The sequence below is a fragment of the Orycteropus afer genome, unplaced genomic scaffold, assembly GCF_000298275.1.
Source record: "Orycteropus afer afer isolate SDZICR_OR568_19922 unplaced genomic scaffold, OryAfe1.0 scaffold00250, whole genome shotgun sequence".
Lineage (NCBI taxonomy): Eukaryota > Metazoa > Chordata > Mammalia > Tubulidentata > Orycteropodidae > Orycteropus > Orycteropus afer.
In genome coordinates, this window is record NW_006921837.1 from 710,121 (window position 1) to 727,610 (window position 17,490).

The following is a 17,490-nucleotide window of genomic DNA, read 5'->3' on the forward strand; positions in this document are numbered from 1 at the left end:
TGTCTATATATTGCTGAGTAGATTTATCACTTTTTTTTGTGGTTACCATGAAGCTTACATTAAAACAGGAAAAAAAAAAAAAAAAAAAAACACCTCACCATTCAGTTGATTCTGATTCATAGCAACCCTCATTAGGTGTCTGAGGTGCTAAATCTATATGGAAGTATATTGCCCCTTCCCTTCTGCAGAGCAGCTGGTGGGTTTGAACTGCCAATATTCTGGTTAGCAGCCAAATAAATGCCTTAGGTACTTCATCACCAGAGCTCCTTGAAGCTTACATTAATCCTCTTAAAATTAAAATAATCTGTTGTGTCTTGAAATTGTTTTGACTTCCACCTCATATGAAAGTTCTACAATTCCACCTATTTTTCCCTCTTTCTGTTTTGAAGTTGTCATTGTTTACAACTTAATTCTTCTGGATCCCTGTCACCAGTTTTTTTGGGGGGTTATTTGTTTGTCTGTTTGTTTTTACTTTTGCAAAGTCTTTATCGGGATTGTTGTCTGGGTGATATTGTCATGTGTCTTTATCTCAATTTGTTGTCTAATATATTTGGTTCTCTATCCAAAGAACTCTCTTTAATATTTCTTGTAAGGCTAGCCTTGTTTTTTTACAAGTTTCCTTAGCTTCTGCTTGTCTGGGTATATATTAGTTTCACCATCATTTTGGAAAGACTGTTTTACTGGATATATGATTTTTGGTTGGCAATTCTTTCCCTCAGGATTTTATATATGTCACTCCATTGCCTCCATGCCTGCATAGTTTCTGATGAGAAATCAGCATTTAGTCTTATTAGTGCTTGTTTGGTAAGTGATGTTTTGTTTTTCAAAACTCCTCTCAGAATTTTTTCTTTGTCTTGGAAAGTTTGATTATGTTCTGTCTTGATGATTTGGTGGGGGACAGTCTATCCTGTATGGGGTTCATTAAGCTTCTCATCTTTCATGATATTTGGGAAGTTTTCAGCCAATATATCCTCAAAAATTCTTTCTGTACTTTTCTTTTTATTTTTTTTCCTTCCTCTTCTGGAATGCCTATTACTCATAAATTATATGCCTCTTCATGGTATCTCATATAATTCTTAGGCTTTCTTCATTTTTCTTTCTTTTTTTTTTTTTTCTGATTGTTCCTCAAACAAATTATATCAAGTGATATGTCCTTTTTTTCAGTGATTCCATCTTCCACTGATTCAATTCTACTTCTATGTCCTACTGAGTTATCTATTCCTAATATTTTATTGCTAATCTTACTAATTTCTTGCTGGGTTTATTTATTTTTTGGTTTCTAATTGTCTATTTATTTTGCTTTGTTCTTGTATTATTTTCTTGAATTCTTCTATGGCTTTTTCTGTTTTTCTTGGTTTTCTCTGTATTTTCCTTTATCTCTTCAAGGATCCTATATATAAGTCTTTTGAATTCCTTATCAGGTAATTCCAGTACAGTTTCTTCTTCTGGGAGTTTTTTTCTTCTCCCCCTTTATTTTGTTCATTTGCTTACACTATCTTGTTCTGTTTCTTTATATGACTTGATACTGTCTGCTGTCTCTGAGGCATTTAGGTGTTATTTTGGTGATTGATTGATTGTATGTTTGGCTATGTTATCCTGATTTTATTTTGTTTTGATGTATTAGGGCAGATGGGTCAGGTGTGCTTCACTGATTGCTCCTCCAGTGGGATGGGAGCATTCATCTCTTGTCTGTGGGTGAGCAGTGTAGCAGCAAGCAAAACAAACCTTTGTTGCTGTAATCTGGGTGTGCAAGATGGCTGAGGGCAGGGTGGGCAGGTTTGGCCGTCATCTGTCATTGGTCTGGTAGTGTGGGACTGCTCTCCACAGTTTGCTGATTGGGCAGGGGAGCAGCATGGTGTGTGGCAGGTGGCTGGGAGTGCAGGAACACTCCCCTGGTACTTGATAGGAGGATAGAGGGCAGTACGGCAGTGAGGGAGGGCCTTGAGATGGGTGGCTAGGAGTTCAGGACCACTCCTCTGCCACTGGGCTTATTGGGGCAGCCTAGGGCAGGGGTCAGTTCAGGTGGAAAGGGGGCTAGGTAGGTTGTGAAGGGCTCAGACAAGGATTGGAGCAGGTGGCCAGGCACAGGAATACTCCTCTGCTGTTCAATGAGTTAGGGCTATAGCTAGGAGCATGGGACCACTCCTCCACCACTTGGGGATCAGGATAGGCTGGTGGGGATCAAGTTGGGTGGCTTAGAGTACAGAAATGCTCCCCCACTGCTCAGCAAGACAGGGTGAGCTCGGGCAGGGGTTGGGATGGGCCATGGGAACACTCCACCACTGCTCAGCAGGTCAGGGTGGGTTCAGGCAGGGGGCCAGGAGTGTAGTAATGCACTCTCACTGCTTGGCAGGTTGAGGCATACCTAGTCAGGTCAAGTGGCAACCTCCTGCTGACACTCTATGGGTCTATTACTCTGCATTCACCATGCTGCTACCCACTCCTACGGTCAGGGACTGCCACTGGTGAGTTGGCCTTCTCTAGCTCTTGGCTCTCTTCCTGTTCTGTGGATTCCAGGATCCCTGGAGTTCTCATCCTTCTTCCTGTACTTTCTCTTCTTAGGTCCAGTTCATATCCTGCTAATTTACTTCACTCTGAATATTTCTACACAGTTTCTCTGTCTCCTTTTGGGAATTCTATGAAGTTGCCCTCCTATGTTCCTCACCTGGGATTACTGCTGGCTTTGTCTCAAGATGGCCATGCTGTGCTGGGCTGACTAGCAGGGTGTCTCTGTTCCATATATTTCCTTGTTTGCTGTTGTTGTTGTTTTTTAATCAGTTTCTTCTTTCAATTGGTATTTGATCTAATTCTTTATCCTTTCTTATGATGCTTGTTGTTGTTGTTATGTGCCGTTAAGTCAGACCTCACTCATAGCAACCCCTCCTTGGATGTCTGAGGCAGTATCACTATGGAAGTAGATTGCCCAACCTTCCTTCCGAGGAGTGGCTAGTGGGTTTGAACCACCAGCCTTCTGGTTGTCAGTCAAGTGCCTTAGGCACTATGATGCTTAGGGTCCCAAAATTGTCATCTGTATCTATTTCACTTGATTTTTTGGGTCTGTGCTATAGTGAGATGGCATAGTGTGTCTGACTAACCTGCCATTTTGATCTCTCCTCCTTGTTCCATAGGCTTTTCAATGGCTGTGATCTATCAGAAGTAGATTGGCAGACCTTTATTCTGAGGAATGTCTGGGTGGATTCAAACTGCTAACCTTTTGGTTGGTAGCCAAGTGCTTAACTGTTTGGATCACCCAATGACTCCTTTGTGATATTACTTATGGGTTTATTATCATTATTTGCTTTTTGGTTAAGAAAACTTGTGAAGAACTCTCAGAGTTATGATGGTTCAGGTAAAAGTGAGCCCAAGGAGGGCTGTAGTGGGCAGGGTCCACTCTGTACCTGACCCTGTTTCAGTAGCCTTTCAGGACCACAACTGTCTTCAGGTAACTTGTGTTCTTTGTCTGTTTGTGTGTTTGGTGGGAGTTGTTGTTGTTGTTGTTATGTGCCGTTGAGTCGGCCCCGACTCATAGCGACCCCTCCTTGGGTTTCCGAGGCAGTATCACTACGGAAGTAGGATTGCCCAACCTTCCTTCCAAGGAGTGGCTGGTGGGTTTGAACCGCCAGCCGTCTGGTTAGCAGGCAAGTGTCTTAGCCACTATGCTACCAGAGCTCCCTTGGTGGGAGTAGTAAGACAATAAACCGGTAACATACAGATAACCACTTTTAGAAACAACATATGTAATGAAGAAAAGACAAGGTGATGTGAATGCAGCAGGCAACTTTGGCCCAGGGGGACAGGGATGTCTTGCTAAAGAAGTGGCACCTGAGCTAAGACCTGGATGACCATCAAAGGCGGCCATGCCCACTGAGACTTCATAGTCAAGGAAGACTTCCTGGAGGAAGACTGGCTGGAACTGGGAATCTTGCCCAGCCCTGTGCATACTTGATGGGCAAGAGAAGGTGATTTCTCTAGAATTTAAGGGCTCAATCGGTTTCCCCAAAGCATGGACTTTGGCAGAGAAAGGATGAGATGCCATAGCACATGGCACCAGCAGGGGAAACCTACCAGCCCACTCATGGCCCGGGTCACCAACACAGGGCTTCTCAACTCTGAGGACTTTCTGAGGCCCTTGTTCAGCAGAAGAATGCAGCAGTTCAGGACGTTTTTCTCAAACTATTTTGGGAAATGAAGAAAGAGACTATTAACTGGGGTTTTACTCCTTGTCAGAAATTTAACACACACCAACCAATTTCAATTTCACATCCTCCCATTAGGATAACCTCATCTCCCAGGTGAGGAAATGTGTCCCAAGTCCATCACTGCCTTAAAAATAAGAAATGATTTAAATGCCTAGCCCTAGGGCAAATGTTAATTAGTCCATGTAGCCACATGGTGGGATGTTATGCAGCCACTGAAGGGCGGCGCACTTTCCACCACGGGGAAAATTCCTTAGTAATAAAATTAAATTAAAGAAGCCAGCTGCAGAATTGTACATAGATAACATTATCTTAACTATGTGTTGTTGTTATGTGCTATGTGTTATTATGTTGTTATGTGTTATGATTGCCCAACCTTCCTTCAGAGGAGTGGCTGGTGGGTTTGAACCACGAGCCTCCTGGTTAGCAGTCAAGTGCCTAGGCACTATGCTACCAGAGCTCCCTCTTAACTATGTAAGCATTAGTAACAGAAAAAAGAATGATATACATGAAAATGTTAAGAGTCCTTAACATTGAGGGAGGAGTCTTTGAATAATTTCATTGTCATATTTCTGCATTTCCTAACTCTTATGATTTTAAACATATTTAGTTATTTAACTTATTTTAAACTTTGACATAGCTTACACCTCAAACTTTGTTAAAATATAATTTATATACCATAAATTTCACTATTTATAAATGACAAGTCAGTGGTTACAGTATATTTGCAGAGTTGAAGTACAGGCATTTCTTTTGTAATCCGTGGGGAGAACTACCTACATGAAAGGAATTGATAGTATTCCTCACTCTCCAGAAAGAGTTTGGGAGAGTTTTGTGGTCATAATTTTGGGGGGCTGTAAAAGTCACCCTTTCATTTTATAAAAGGGGAGAATATCTGGGATTTGTCTGTTTCTTTCTTCTGTTGATCACTCCTCCCACCCCAACCACTTTCCTCCTATCTCCTATACTATAAAGTGTTCAATGTTGTAGATCAACTGGCTTTTGAGGAGTGGAGTGAGGGTAGACCAAGCATGACACCAAGTGCCTTGTCTGAAACAAACAGCAGGCCTCACTGAATGGTAGTTTTCTCCCTGTTATCACCACTTCTATTCTATCCTTGGTGTCCAGGCCCAGGGAGACTAAAGGGAAACTTCAATCAGTTATGTAGGACATTTTTCAGAAATTTTTTGTTGTCTTTTTGGTGAGAAGGAAAGTTGGAGGTTTCTAATGAGGTAAATCCTGTCTCTTCCCTCTGTACCTTGGGTGTGGTATCCCAGGCTGTCAAGCCCTGCTTCTTCCTGAATCCTTGTTTCCTCCAGGCTGTGCTGAGACAGTCATCCTCCCATAGTCAGCAGAGGCTGAAGACCACAGACTTCCAAATTATCTCCCTCAAGTTTTAGAACCTCTTTGTCATACCAACATTCCAATTGCAATGGTGCTCCCTTGTGAATAATTGTTAAATTATTCCTGCCTTAACCTCCTCCCTCATCCACCATTTCCCGCCTCCCAAATCATTATTGTCCACTCTATTCTGACTCCTAGCGACCCTATAAAACAGAGTAGAACTGTCTCATAGGGTTTCCCAGGCTGTAAACTTTATGGAAGCAAACTGCTGTATCTTTCTCCCATAGAGCAGCTGATGGGTTCAAACCACCAACCTTTCGGTTTGCAGCTACCAGCGCTCCTTTTGTGGCGAGCAGAAAAGGATGGAAAAGGCCCTCAGCACAGCCTGCAGAGCGGGCTTCTGACTCTGATGACATCACCTGTCTGTATAGTCTGGGGAGGTCACAACTTCTCTGGGCAAGCTTCCCACGTGTGCAGCTGGGATTTGACTGGAGGCTCACAAAGGCCCCTTGTCAATGCTTGCTGTTTCTTCTTGACATAGGAAACAGTTAAACTTCTTCCTCCACAACTTTTACTGCCTACTACTTAACAAAAAAGGTGGTCCACCAAGTGGGGCCTGACCCAACCAGAAGAGGACAAATCCATTACCTGACCAAAATTCCAGGGTTTTTCTTGGATTGAATCAATGATGCCCATGTAATGGTAGCCTGTGTCATTGAGAACATACTCCACTCGCTCCTCCTCATTGGGCATAAAGACTGTGTCATCTGAAGCAAGACCACACATATACATGGGGTTATCATCCACTTCCTGGGACAGCTGCAGGCCTCCTAGAGGGAACTTCCTGGTCTGGAGAGTCTGTAAAACCTTCTGAGGGGTTTGGAGCAGCAAATGTTGGGAGGTGGGAGATGGAGAGGGAAGAGTGGGTTAAGGTAGGCATCAAAAAGAGTATCCTGAACCAGCTACAAGGGGCAAGGGTTTCCACTGGGCAAATCTGGAATAAGCAAAAATATAATTAAGAGCAGGAATGAGTCACAAATGAGAGTCCATGAGTCCATACAGATAATAGATGGATGGCAGGGTGGGTGGGTAGATGGCCAGATGGATGGCTGGATGGACAGATGGATGGATGGCAGAGAAGGAGGACTTTGCTTACAGGAGAATGCCAAGGGCTGGCAGGTAAATGTGGAGGGAGAGCTGGTTGGAAAATCACTGTGCAAACATCATAATGAAAACTAGTTCAGGCAAAAGTTGTCAATGCAAAGTATATGTGAACTGCTGTATGGAAAGTGAATTTGCTCTGTAAATCTTCACCCAAATCACAATAAAAAAAAAAAAAAAGTTGTCAATGAATGCTAACTCTAAGGGTGGGAAATTTTGATGAGAAGCAGGATATTTACATGGCTTATCTCCACATGACTACTCATTAGGTGCCAATGAAACAGATAGTAATGATATAGCAGAAAAACAGGACAACTTCTTTACCAGGTAATCAAAATCAACATCACCAACAAGGGGCAGGTGGACATCATGAGCTTCTAGATGTGATACCTTGAGAAGGACGCAATATCACTTAAATAATACTGTGGTGGTTGGGGTTGTGTGTCAACTTGGCTAGGCCTGATTGAGTGTCTGGGCAGCTGGATGTAGTTATTCCTCATGGTGAGACTGGCAATCAATCCCATGGCAGAATCCACTGGAACATCTGAGTAGCTGCTTTAGAGATATGGGCTGCTTCCAGTATCTAAGAAGCAGCTTTGAGGAAGGTCTCTAGCTTGATGGCACTCTTGAACCCTGCATGTAGCTGAGTCGTTGTTCAGCAGCCTGCTATATTGCCCTACCAATTTTGGGACTTTTAATGGACTTTAATTAATGGCCTGCCGTGTGGTTTGGTAGTATCGGGACTGTGCCTTTTCTCTTGTTGTCCTTGGGTTTGTTAGCCTCAGGAGCTAGCAGCTGAGTAGCTGCCAGAGCGAAGAAAAGCCTCCAGCTTCAGTGGGCTGGGAGCAGGAGGCAGAGCTGAACCCCAAGGTCGAGGGGCTTTCACCCAGCCCCTAGATCTTGGCATTTTGAACTCGGACTTAAAGCCTCCAACTCTAAGAGAATAAACTCCTGTCTGTTCAAGCCATCCCACTTGTGGTATACTCCTGTCAGAGCAGCACTAAGTAACCAAAACAAATATTCCAGCCAAGAATGCATAACCTGAATATAAAGATGAAGAAACAGCAGATAAACCTGAAATGAGGACTGTTCTACTAAAAAGCAGGAGGGAGGGCATTCTATTCCTCAAAAATGTGGATGTTAAAAAGCACTAATACTGGGCCTGCAGGCTTGGGACCACGGTCAAGGGGGACATCAAGATCAATTGGCACAAAAAAAGGAAATAAAGAGACCTGAAAGAGCTCTGGTGGTACAGTGGTTAAGCACTTGGCTGCCAACCAAATTGCTGGCAGTTCAAACCCACTAGCTGCTCTGTCAGAGAAAGATGTACAGTCTGTTTCCATAAAGATTTCAGCCTTGGAAACCCTATGGCTCAGTTCTACTCTGCCTATAGGGTCGCGACGAGTCAGAACTGTTGGGTTTGTTTTTTTTTAAAGAGACCTGACAATGGAATGTGGTATATGACCTCCTGTACTGGAGGGAAACAATTCCATCAAGAAATTGGGTTAATGGCCAGACTGGCATACAGATGGTATATTAAATTCTAGTTCCAAGGTTAAATTTACTGAAATTGATTAACTATACTGTGGAATACATATTAAAGTAAAGAGCTTTGAGGTAGATAACTAGTTGTGGTGGAATCAAGTGTGATTCACAGAGACCCCATGTGTGTCAGTAGAACTGTGCCTCACAGGGTTTTCAATGGCTGATTTTTTTTTTTTTTTTTTTGGAACCAGACCACCAGGACTTTCTTCTGCAGCACCTCTGGGTGGAACTGAACTCCCAACTTTTCAGTTAGTAGCTAAGTGTGTGTTAATCATTTGTACCAACCAGGAACTGCATTATGCATACTCAAATGGTTTTAAAAAAAAAAAAAGTAGGTGGGAGGAAGAAAGAGAGAAAGAACAAATGATGACGCAAAACCCAAATAACCCAAACCCACTGCCATCAGTTGATTATGACTCATAGCAACCCTACAGGACAAAGTAGAACTGCCCCATTACGGTTTCCAAAGCTGTAAATCTTTACAGATGCACACTGCCTCAATGTCCTCCTGCATGATGAAACAAGTGGGGCAAAATATCAACAACTGGTGAATCTAGATAAAGGGCTGTTGTTGTTGTTGTTGTTGCTGTTATGTGCCGTCGAGTCGGACCCGACTCATAGCGACCCCTCCTTAGGTTCCCAAGGCAGTATCACTATGGAAGTAGATTGCCCCATCTTCCTTCCAAGGAGTGGCTGGTGGGTTTGAACCGCCAGCCTTCCGGTTAGCAGTCAAGTGCCTTAGCCACTGTGCTACCAGATGGGTATTTATTCTACCATTTTTGCAACTTTTCTGTATCTTTCCAAACACAAAGAACTTTAAAAGAGAGAGAGAGAGCTCCCTGGTTGCTAGCTTGGGCAGCAGGTGGTTTTTAACTCTAAGAACAAGTTGCCTTTGAGGTTGCAGCAAGACATCAACACCCTGGGGAAGAGGCTGGTGCTGGCGATGGATGTGATGTCTGCAGAAAAGCTCCAGTGTAGCCACAGGAAGGACTAAGGTGGGCAGATGAGAGAGTGAAGAAAAGAGAAGAAACCTAAAGGAGCAGACAGTTTTCAGAGGGAAGGGACCAGCAGTCACGATTTTGGCTCTGTCCCAACCCTGCCCCTGGAGTAGACAAGTGAGAAGTTCTTCGTGACTCCCTCCACACCTCACTTCTGCAGAGTGGTGGTGCAGAAGCTAGCTAGGGTGGGGTGAGGCAGTTGGGGAAAAGTGGCAACAGCTCAGCTGTGAAGAGGATGCTTCAAAATTGTCCATTATCTGTTCCTAGCTCATGTGCCCTGAACCAGTGTGAAAATATCTTGAGAGCAAGCATGGCTCTTACAAGATGCAGAGCACATAGCTATGAGGGTGGGTACCAGGGACTGCTAATCTCCTCAGTGAGTCTTACCAGGGGCACCCAACGGATTCTGTCATTGGAACTTCGTTTCATGTTACCTTTACACCATGGGTTGAAGAGCAAGTAAAAGTCGTTTTTTTCAGGCTTGAAGACATTGTTTCCACTTCTCACATACAGGAAATACTTGCCCACAATGGCATCAGGGGGGCTGCTGACAGCCACTACGACCTGGGCCAAGCACAAAACACATGACATGGTAACAACTGTACCAACATCCCCCTTTGGCCTGACCCTGAATCCTACAAATGCATCCCAGAAAAATCTATCGATACTGACAAATCACCCCTCCTGGAACCAGTCGTAGTCACTCAGAGACCAGGTGTGGTCAGGGCCCCAGATAGTCAGTAGCACCTGGGATGGGTAGGCACATGAGATAGGAAAGCAGCCAGGCAAAGCAAGGGGCTTCCACAAGTCCAGTCAGTGACTCTAGACAGACTTGGGTTCAAAGCTTGGCAGGTATCTTAACATCCCTGAGCTTTACTTCGTTGGCTACAGCCTGGAGACAGCCATCTCTAGGTTGTGAGGAAGATTCCATAGTTAATGTGTAGGTAAAATGGCTGGCCCAGCACATGGCCCTTCAGGGGATAGGTTAAATGTCAGTTATCTTTTGGAGCAAAAAAAAAAATAACCCTTGTCTATTCTGAGAACACAAGCAGCCCAAGCCCTAGAGGGGCCTTGGTCCAAGGGTACCCATACTTTTATTCAGCCTTTTAGAGCTGCTGCAGCCACAACTGCATCATAATAATAATTCTCATCACTGTCACAAAACACTCCTGTCTGTGACACAGAGTCCTCCCAAAACCTGTGAGTTGCTTGTTATCACAAAATATCTTATGCGCATTGCTTATTCCCTCCAGTGAACATGGTTCCCTTTTAAAATGGAACAGGGAAGGGGTGCATTGTGGGAGGTCTGGCCACAGTCAGAGCTACTATGAGGCTTGAGGAGGGTGTGGGGAAGACAGAGATATTTGGAAACATGATAGCTACTATTCTATTCCAGGGGATGGTTTCAAGTACTGTGACTGATCAGAAGCCTACAGACTTCCCTGAGTTGTGAATACTGCTTGGACCAGAAGTAGAGGTGTCACTGTGGGTTGGGGACCAAGGTGGGTGGGTACCTCCTCAAAAGCAGATGGCCAACTAGCCACTAGGTGACCCAAGTATTGAAGACATCAAGGGAATGGGCTCAACAAGGCTGAGGAAGGGGATGGGACTCTGCTAGGAGCCACCTGGCACTCTGCCCCCAGCTGATGGGCCTCTCACCTCTATGCCAAGCTCCTTGTATACGGACACCTGCCAGGGGTCGTTGTTCCTGGAGTTTCTGGAGTTGAGCGACACCAAAATGGTATTGGCAACACTTGGCACTTGTCCTGGAAAAACCCAAAAGGAACATCTCTTCCTCCCTTCAAGCCCTCAGGCCTCCCTCTATCTTAAACACCGTTTTAAGCTACATGAGCCACCTCTGTTCCTCCTCTCTCGTGCCCTCCCTGATCACCTGAGGAGTCCATGCTTCCCCTCCTGCCTCTGCCTATGAGATGCCTTACCTGTGCCCTCCTCACACACGTCCCTGTCTGCTTTGTTACGACTTGTCAAACCCTAGAAGACCCATGCCTCATGTGGATGCATTGTTCACTAGCTGTGTGACCCAGAGCAATCTGCCTTACTTCTGTTTCTCTCTTCTGGAAGAGGTGGCCACCACCAACTTTCCAAGCCATCAGGAGGACCTTTCTTAAAACATTGGTCAGATTATGTCATTTCTATGATGAAGGTCCTCTAGGGACTCCCCATTTCTTTTGGAATCTAATCAGCCCCCTTCTGTAGCCTACAGGTGGCCCACACTTGCTTCTCCAGCTCCCCCACCCTCCCCAACATGTCTAGATTTTTATCCTCAGAGAATTGGTTCATGGCAATGCTGTGTGGCCACGTGTACTGCCCCCTCGGGGCCCTGGCACCTGCTGTGCCCTGCTGGGAATGCCAGCTCTCTGGCTTCTGCACAGGACAAAATCTCAGCAGAGAGGTCACCTCCCCCTACTCTCTTGCATGAAGGCTTTCTTGTTTGGGTTTCTTCATTGCATTTCACCTGGTCTGAAATTACCTTGTTCTCTTGTTTGTCTGTGGTCTGTCTCTCTCTACTGGAACAGTCAATTCCAGGATGCCTGTTGTTGTGGGCCACAGACTCATAGTGACCCTGTACAACACAGTAGAACTGCCCCATAAGGTTTCCAAGGTTGTAATCTTTATGGAAGCAGACTGCCACATCTTTTTCCCACAGAGCTCCTGGTGGGTTTGAACCACCACCACTTTGGTTAGCAGCCAAGCAGTGAACCACTGTGCTCCTCTCCAGAAGGGCAGGGATCTGCTTTTTCTCTGGGTGAAGACTGGTGTGTAATAGGTCCTCACTACTAAGGAGTGAGTGAATGAACAAACAAATGATACAAGGTTGTAGATGCAGAGTGCTCAGTGCAGTGCCCAGCACGTGAAGAACTAAGTGGAAGCATGTGGGCCCAGGGGTAGTATGAAACCCCTGCAGCCAGAGACAGTGAGGTCCTGGTCCGCAGGCTAAGCACAAAGCCCAAAGTAGGCAGCTATTTGACCTTGGCTGGTGGGAATGGAGGCTGTTCCAATGACCACAGCCACCTGCACATTTCTGGAAGCCTTACTCATGTTCTTCCCCAGGAGACAGAGAGAGAAGAACTGCTTTCTGGGAAGTGGTCTCACGTGTCCTCTTGTAAAGTTGATCTATTTAAAAAACTTAAAAACAACACTAAAGAAGCAAGACAACCCCTCCACACACACACACACACCATTATCCCATCACCTGTCACAAGATCTAAAACATTTTCTCTCTAATTGCACTTATTATATATATATATATATTTACCTAATTGCAACACTGGAGAAACCATTTCCTAGTATCTTTGCATTCAAGGTGTGCTATTTTTAATCATTATTACTGGCTTGCTTCCAGCCCACACAGCTATGGTGTCAGCAAACTTCAGTCCTGTGACTCATCTCTAGAAAATGTTCCAGACCCCCTAGAGCAGCTACTTCACTGAGTCACCTCCTTTCTCTACTTTTCCCAGTGCCCAGCTGTCTCCACTGCTAAGCCAAGAGATGAGGGCTTCCCATTCCATCTTCAGTGCACCCTGTAAAGTAGGATTGTTATTCCCACTTCATAGAGGGGCAGATTGAAGATCAGGAAGGCAAAGGCACTCCTGGGTGGGAACCTACATCATCCAGTCCCTACGCCCTGTGAGTAGGGCCCTGAGGCTGTCACCTGTGTTGAACTGCAGGTCCAGGTTGTCCTGGGGTTGCAGGGACCGGTTAAATAGCAGCCGCAGGTAAAACACCTGTCCTCTCCGGACCACAAGCTTGTTTATCATGAAATCCGATGTGTGGTGAGAAAGAGCATTCTGATGTTTCAGGAAGTCAATGTGGAGAACCCGCAAATCTGTCAGCAACACAGCAGGTTGGGGAAAAAGAGAAAGAGAATGAGAATGCCTCAACTGTCTCTTTCTAGGTTCATGTTCTGACGGTGCAGTGAGGGGAGCCAGACTTTGGAGTCAGGTGGAGTTGAGATTCCATCCTGCTTCACTTCTCCCTGGCTGCGGCCTCTCTGTGAGACTGTGGGCCTGGCTGTAAGGCTCAGTTTTCTCAGCTGTAAGATGGCAGTGTGCATGAGGATGAACTGAGATGAATTTTGGGTGCTCGACCCAGGTCTATACTCAGCAGCTTCTCGATGCCTGTTATGTGGGGCCCCACATTTATGCCCCACCAACCCTGCAGACATGGCCAAAGGAATGGCAGGGCCATCCTTGGAGACAAGGCCATACCCAGAGCAATGCCATACCCAGGGTCCAGTTGCCCTCAAGTCTACTCTAACTTATGGCAATGTCGTGTGTGTCAGAGTATAACCAGTCAAGTGCGGTTCTTAGTTACCTGTTGCAAGAAGAGCCAATTACTCGACAACAGGATGAGGTGAAAAATAAGAGCGTTTTATTGAGTATCAATATCCAAGGAGACAGGGGGCCTGTGTCTGCTAAAGACTGTCTCCCCCAGCTGAGAAAGGTTAGGTTTTTAAAGAAAATTGGGCTGAGGGGTAGGGGGTTGTTGAGGAATTCTGATAATCCTTTCTTCTTGTTATTGGGATTAGTCGTCTTTGCCTTCTGATCTTGCTGTCATTTTTCTGGTCAGTGATATAAACCAGCCTTGGTCAGTAGAATTGTTCTGCCCGGAAAGATTACAAAGAGAGAAGAATGTGGGAGTGGGTGTGCTCAGGCGGGGAGGGAAAGAAAAAACATTAAGAGCTTGGTTAAGATGGCTGTTCCCTTAGACTATTTTCCCCTCTGGGGGCTATAAGAAGAGCAGAACTGCACTCCACGGGGTTTCCAATGGATGATTTTTCAGAAGCACATCTCCAGGCCTCTCCAAAACACCTCTGGTTGGACTCAAACCATCAACTTTCAGGTTAGCAGCCAAGCTTGATAACCATTTGCACCACTCAGGGATTCCACACTCAGCAACTAAACCAAAGCAATAGCAGGGCCATCCTTGCAGACAAGGCCATACCCATAGAAAGAGTAGACCCAACAGAGCTGTTGGAGAGAGGGGAGCATGCAAACTGGGGTGGACAGACGCCTCTTAATTGCTGCTCCCACTCCCCATTCCCAGCCCCGACTCTGGCCTGCTGTGAACCAGATGGCATCTCATCACATTCCAAGAGAAAGATAGGGATACAATGAGGGATGAGGTTATGCCCCCTTCAAATAGAGTAGGGGGCATGAAAGAGCTCTCATCATTCAAGTCCAAGGCCACTCATAAATGGAACTCTTTCCTTGACATTAAAGTGAAGAGTACATTAGCTAGAAGATGGAGGACCAGGTAGATAAGCGACACAGACCCTCTTCAACAAAGAAAAGAAAAACAATTGACAGATACAGAAGATAATCCTGGAGCCTTGGTCTTTGAAAGGAACTATACAGAAGTAGATTAGGCACTGACTAGTGGAAAAACGAAAACAGTAAGTACAGAGACAGTCCGAGCTACAGACTGTCAGCTACTCTGATGGGACCAACAGCCTGAATATTTCCAAGTGGTGTGTTGAGACCTGAGAACTGATCTAAAGATCAGCCCAGTTCACCAAGTGCTGCAGGGATGACTGCACTGGTGGCCTAGGACTAGGAAGGGAAACAGCAGGAAAATAACCTGAGCTGTTGACTTTCTGCTGTCTGGAGGGCACAGCCATTTTGATTGTTTACATGCAGCAGCCATTTTGGATGTTTAAAGTGACCGAGGACACAGCTATTTTGAATCTTTACAAGTGGCAACCATTTTGGATTTTAAAATGACAGCATTCTCATTTGGATTCCAGGGACCTAAGAATAGGGTCTGTTTGCCAAGGTCAGCAGGGACATACGAGACGGGGGTGGTGAGTGTATAAGTGCTGGGAACTAGGGAATAGAGGAGCACAGCACAATACCCTGCTTGCATAGATAACATACAAAGAAAACTAAAATAGTGAACGAGTCACTCCGACATATAATTGCCAATTAAATATAAACACAAAAACGTCACAATGCCTCAGAGACAACAGAGCATCACAGTCCACACAAAGAAGCAAGATAAAGCAGGAGAAACAGGAGACCAGGATACAGACCCAAAACACATCTCTGGGGAAGACGCAGCATTGGAACTCCCTGACAAGGAATTCAAAAGAATTATATTTAGGTAACTTCAGTGAATTGAGAGAGATCAAGGAAAACACTGACAAAATCAAGGAAAACACAGAGAAAACCCTAGAACAATTTCAAAAGACAATACAAGAACAAAATGACAAAATAAATGAAAAACTAGAAATGATACAAAATCTACACACAGAAATCCAGAAGATTCATATTAAATTTTCAGAAATAGATAAGACATTGAATGGGCAAAGGGGCAGAATTGAATCAATGGAAGACAGAATTAGAGAGATTGAAGGCAAATACCTGAACACTTCTTTAGAAAGGGATAAACCAGAAAAAAGACCAAAACAAAATGAAGAAAGCCTAAGGTTCATGTAGGATAACATCAAAAGGAATAACCTATGTGTGATCAGAATTCCAGAACAGGAAGAGACAAATAAAACCACTGAGAAAATTGTCAAAGATTTGTTGGAAGAGAATTTTCCTGGTATGATGAAAGATGAGAATATATCCATTCAGGAAGTCTAGTGAACGCCAAACAGGATAGACCCCAAAAGAAAATCACCAAGACATATCATCATCAAACTCACCAAAACCAAAGACAAAGAAAAAATCATGAAAGCAGCACGGAAAAACAAAAAGTGACCTACAAGAGGCAACCAAAATAAGACTAAGCTCAGATTTCTCGGCAGAAACCATGCAGGTGAGAAGACAATGGGATGGTATATATAAAACCCTGAAAGAGAAAAATTTCCAACCAAGAATTATGTACCCAGCAAAACTGTCCCTCAAATATGATAGTGAAATTAGGACATTTCCAGTTAAGCAGAAATTAAGGGAGTTTTGAAAACTAGACCAAACTTACATGAGATGCTAAAGGAAGCCCTTTGGACAGAGAAGCAACAACAGCCAATAACAACTGACCATTAACACACATGATGATATAACCCAGAAACCAACCTAGCTATGGAAGTATCCAAAGTAAATAAGCCTACAAGATTGTAAGCAGTGAACCAGTGACATCAATTGACAAATGAGGACAACTACAAACCAAAAAGAGGGAATAGACTGTGTCCACAGAACTTCTAGATGGCAGGGAAGTCAGACACTACAAGATAGAACTGACTGTTTTAAACTTGGGAAGAAAACTATAAATCACAGGGTAACCTCAAAGAAAAATGATAAACCTTCACATCAAAATAAAAAAGAGGACCAGCACAAATATTTAGCAAATGCTAAAACAATAGCAACAAATGAAGTGATAACATGATTTATAAACAAAATGAGCTCAGTATAGAAAATTATATGGAACAAAGCAATCGACACCATGAAAAAGCCCATAACAAAAATGACAGCAACCAATTAATATTTGCCAATAATTACATATCTGGCAAGGGACTTATCTCTACGATTTATAAAAAACTCCAAATCCTCAACACCAAAGGAATTAATCCAATTGAAAAATGGGCAGAAGACATGAATAGACACTTCACCAAGGAGGATATTCAGGTGGCCAGCTAATACATGAAGAGATGCTCACAATCATTGGCCATCAGAGAGATGCAAATCAAAACAACGAGATACCATCTCACCCAGAACTGATGGCAAGGTTCAACGAGACAGAAAATAACAAATTCTGGCAGGGATGTGAAGAGATTGGGGACTCTCATACACTGCTGGTGGGACCGTGAAGTGATACACCCACTGTGGAAAGCAATATGGTGATTCCTTATTGCTAGAAAGCTGGCATTGGAGATACCATTTGACCCAGCAATTCCATTACTATATATCCCAGAGAGGTGAGAGCCAGGACAGGAACAGACATATGCACACTCATGTTCATCACAGCACTATTTACAATAGCATAAAGATGGAAACAACCTACATGCCCATCAGCAGAAGAGCGGATGACCAAACTATGGTACATACACATAATGGAATGCTATACAGCACTAATGAATAATGTAGAGTCTGCAAAACACCGCATAATATGGATGAACTTGGAGGACATTACGCTGAGTGACATAAGTCAATCACAGAAGAAATATAGTATTAGTTCATTGTTGCGGAGGGTCAAGGAAAGGTCTGTATATGGAGGGAAATTTTCTTTGTTAGTTGCCAGGGGTGGGAGGGGAGGGGAGGGAACACTGCAAAAAAAAAAAAAAA

At 44.2% G+C, this 17,490-nt stretch overlaps 1 protein-coding gene across 1 annotated transcript in view; it reads right to left on the bottom strand.

The window, feature by feature from the left end:
- The window catches only part of TGM4 (transglutaminase 4), a 69,737-nt gene that overhangs the window by 40,068 nt on the left and 12,179 nt on the right, over nucleotides 1-17,490 (bottom strand). Inside the window, exons 2-6 of the mRNA XM_042782159.1 lie at nucleotides 12,918-13,169; nucleotides 10,904-11,010; nucleotides 9,679-9,808; nucleotides 6,189-6,307; nucleotides 4,066-4,173 (exon numbers count right to left, since the gene is read on the bottom strand). Of these exons, the coding sequence (XP_042638093.1) occupies nucleotides 4,066-4,173; nucleotides 6,189-6,307; nucleotides 9,679-9,808; nucleotides 10,904-11,010; nucleotides 12,918-13,169 (716 nt within the window). The remainder of the gene's footprint in view (nucleotides 1-4,065; nucleotides 4,174-6,188; nucleotides 6,308-9,678; nucleotides 9,809-10,903; nucleotides 11,011-12,917; nucleotides 13,170-17,490) is intronic.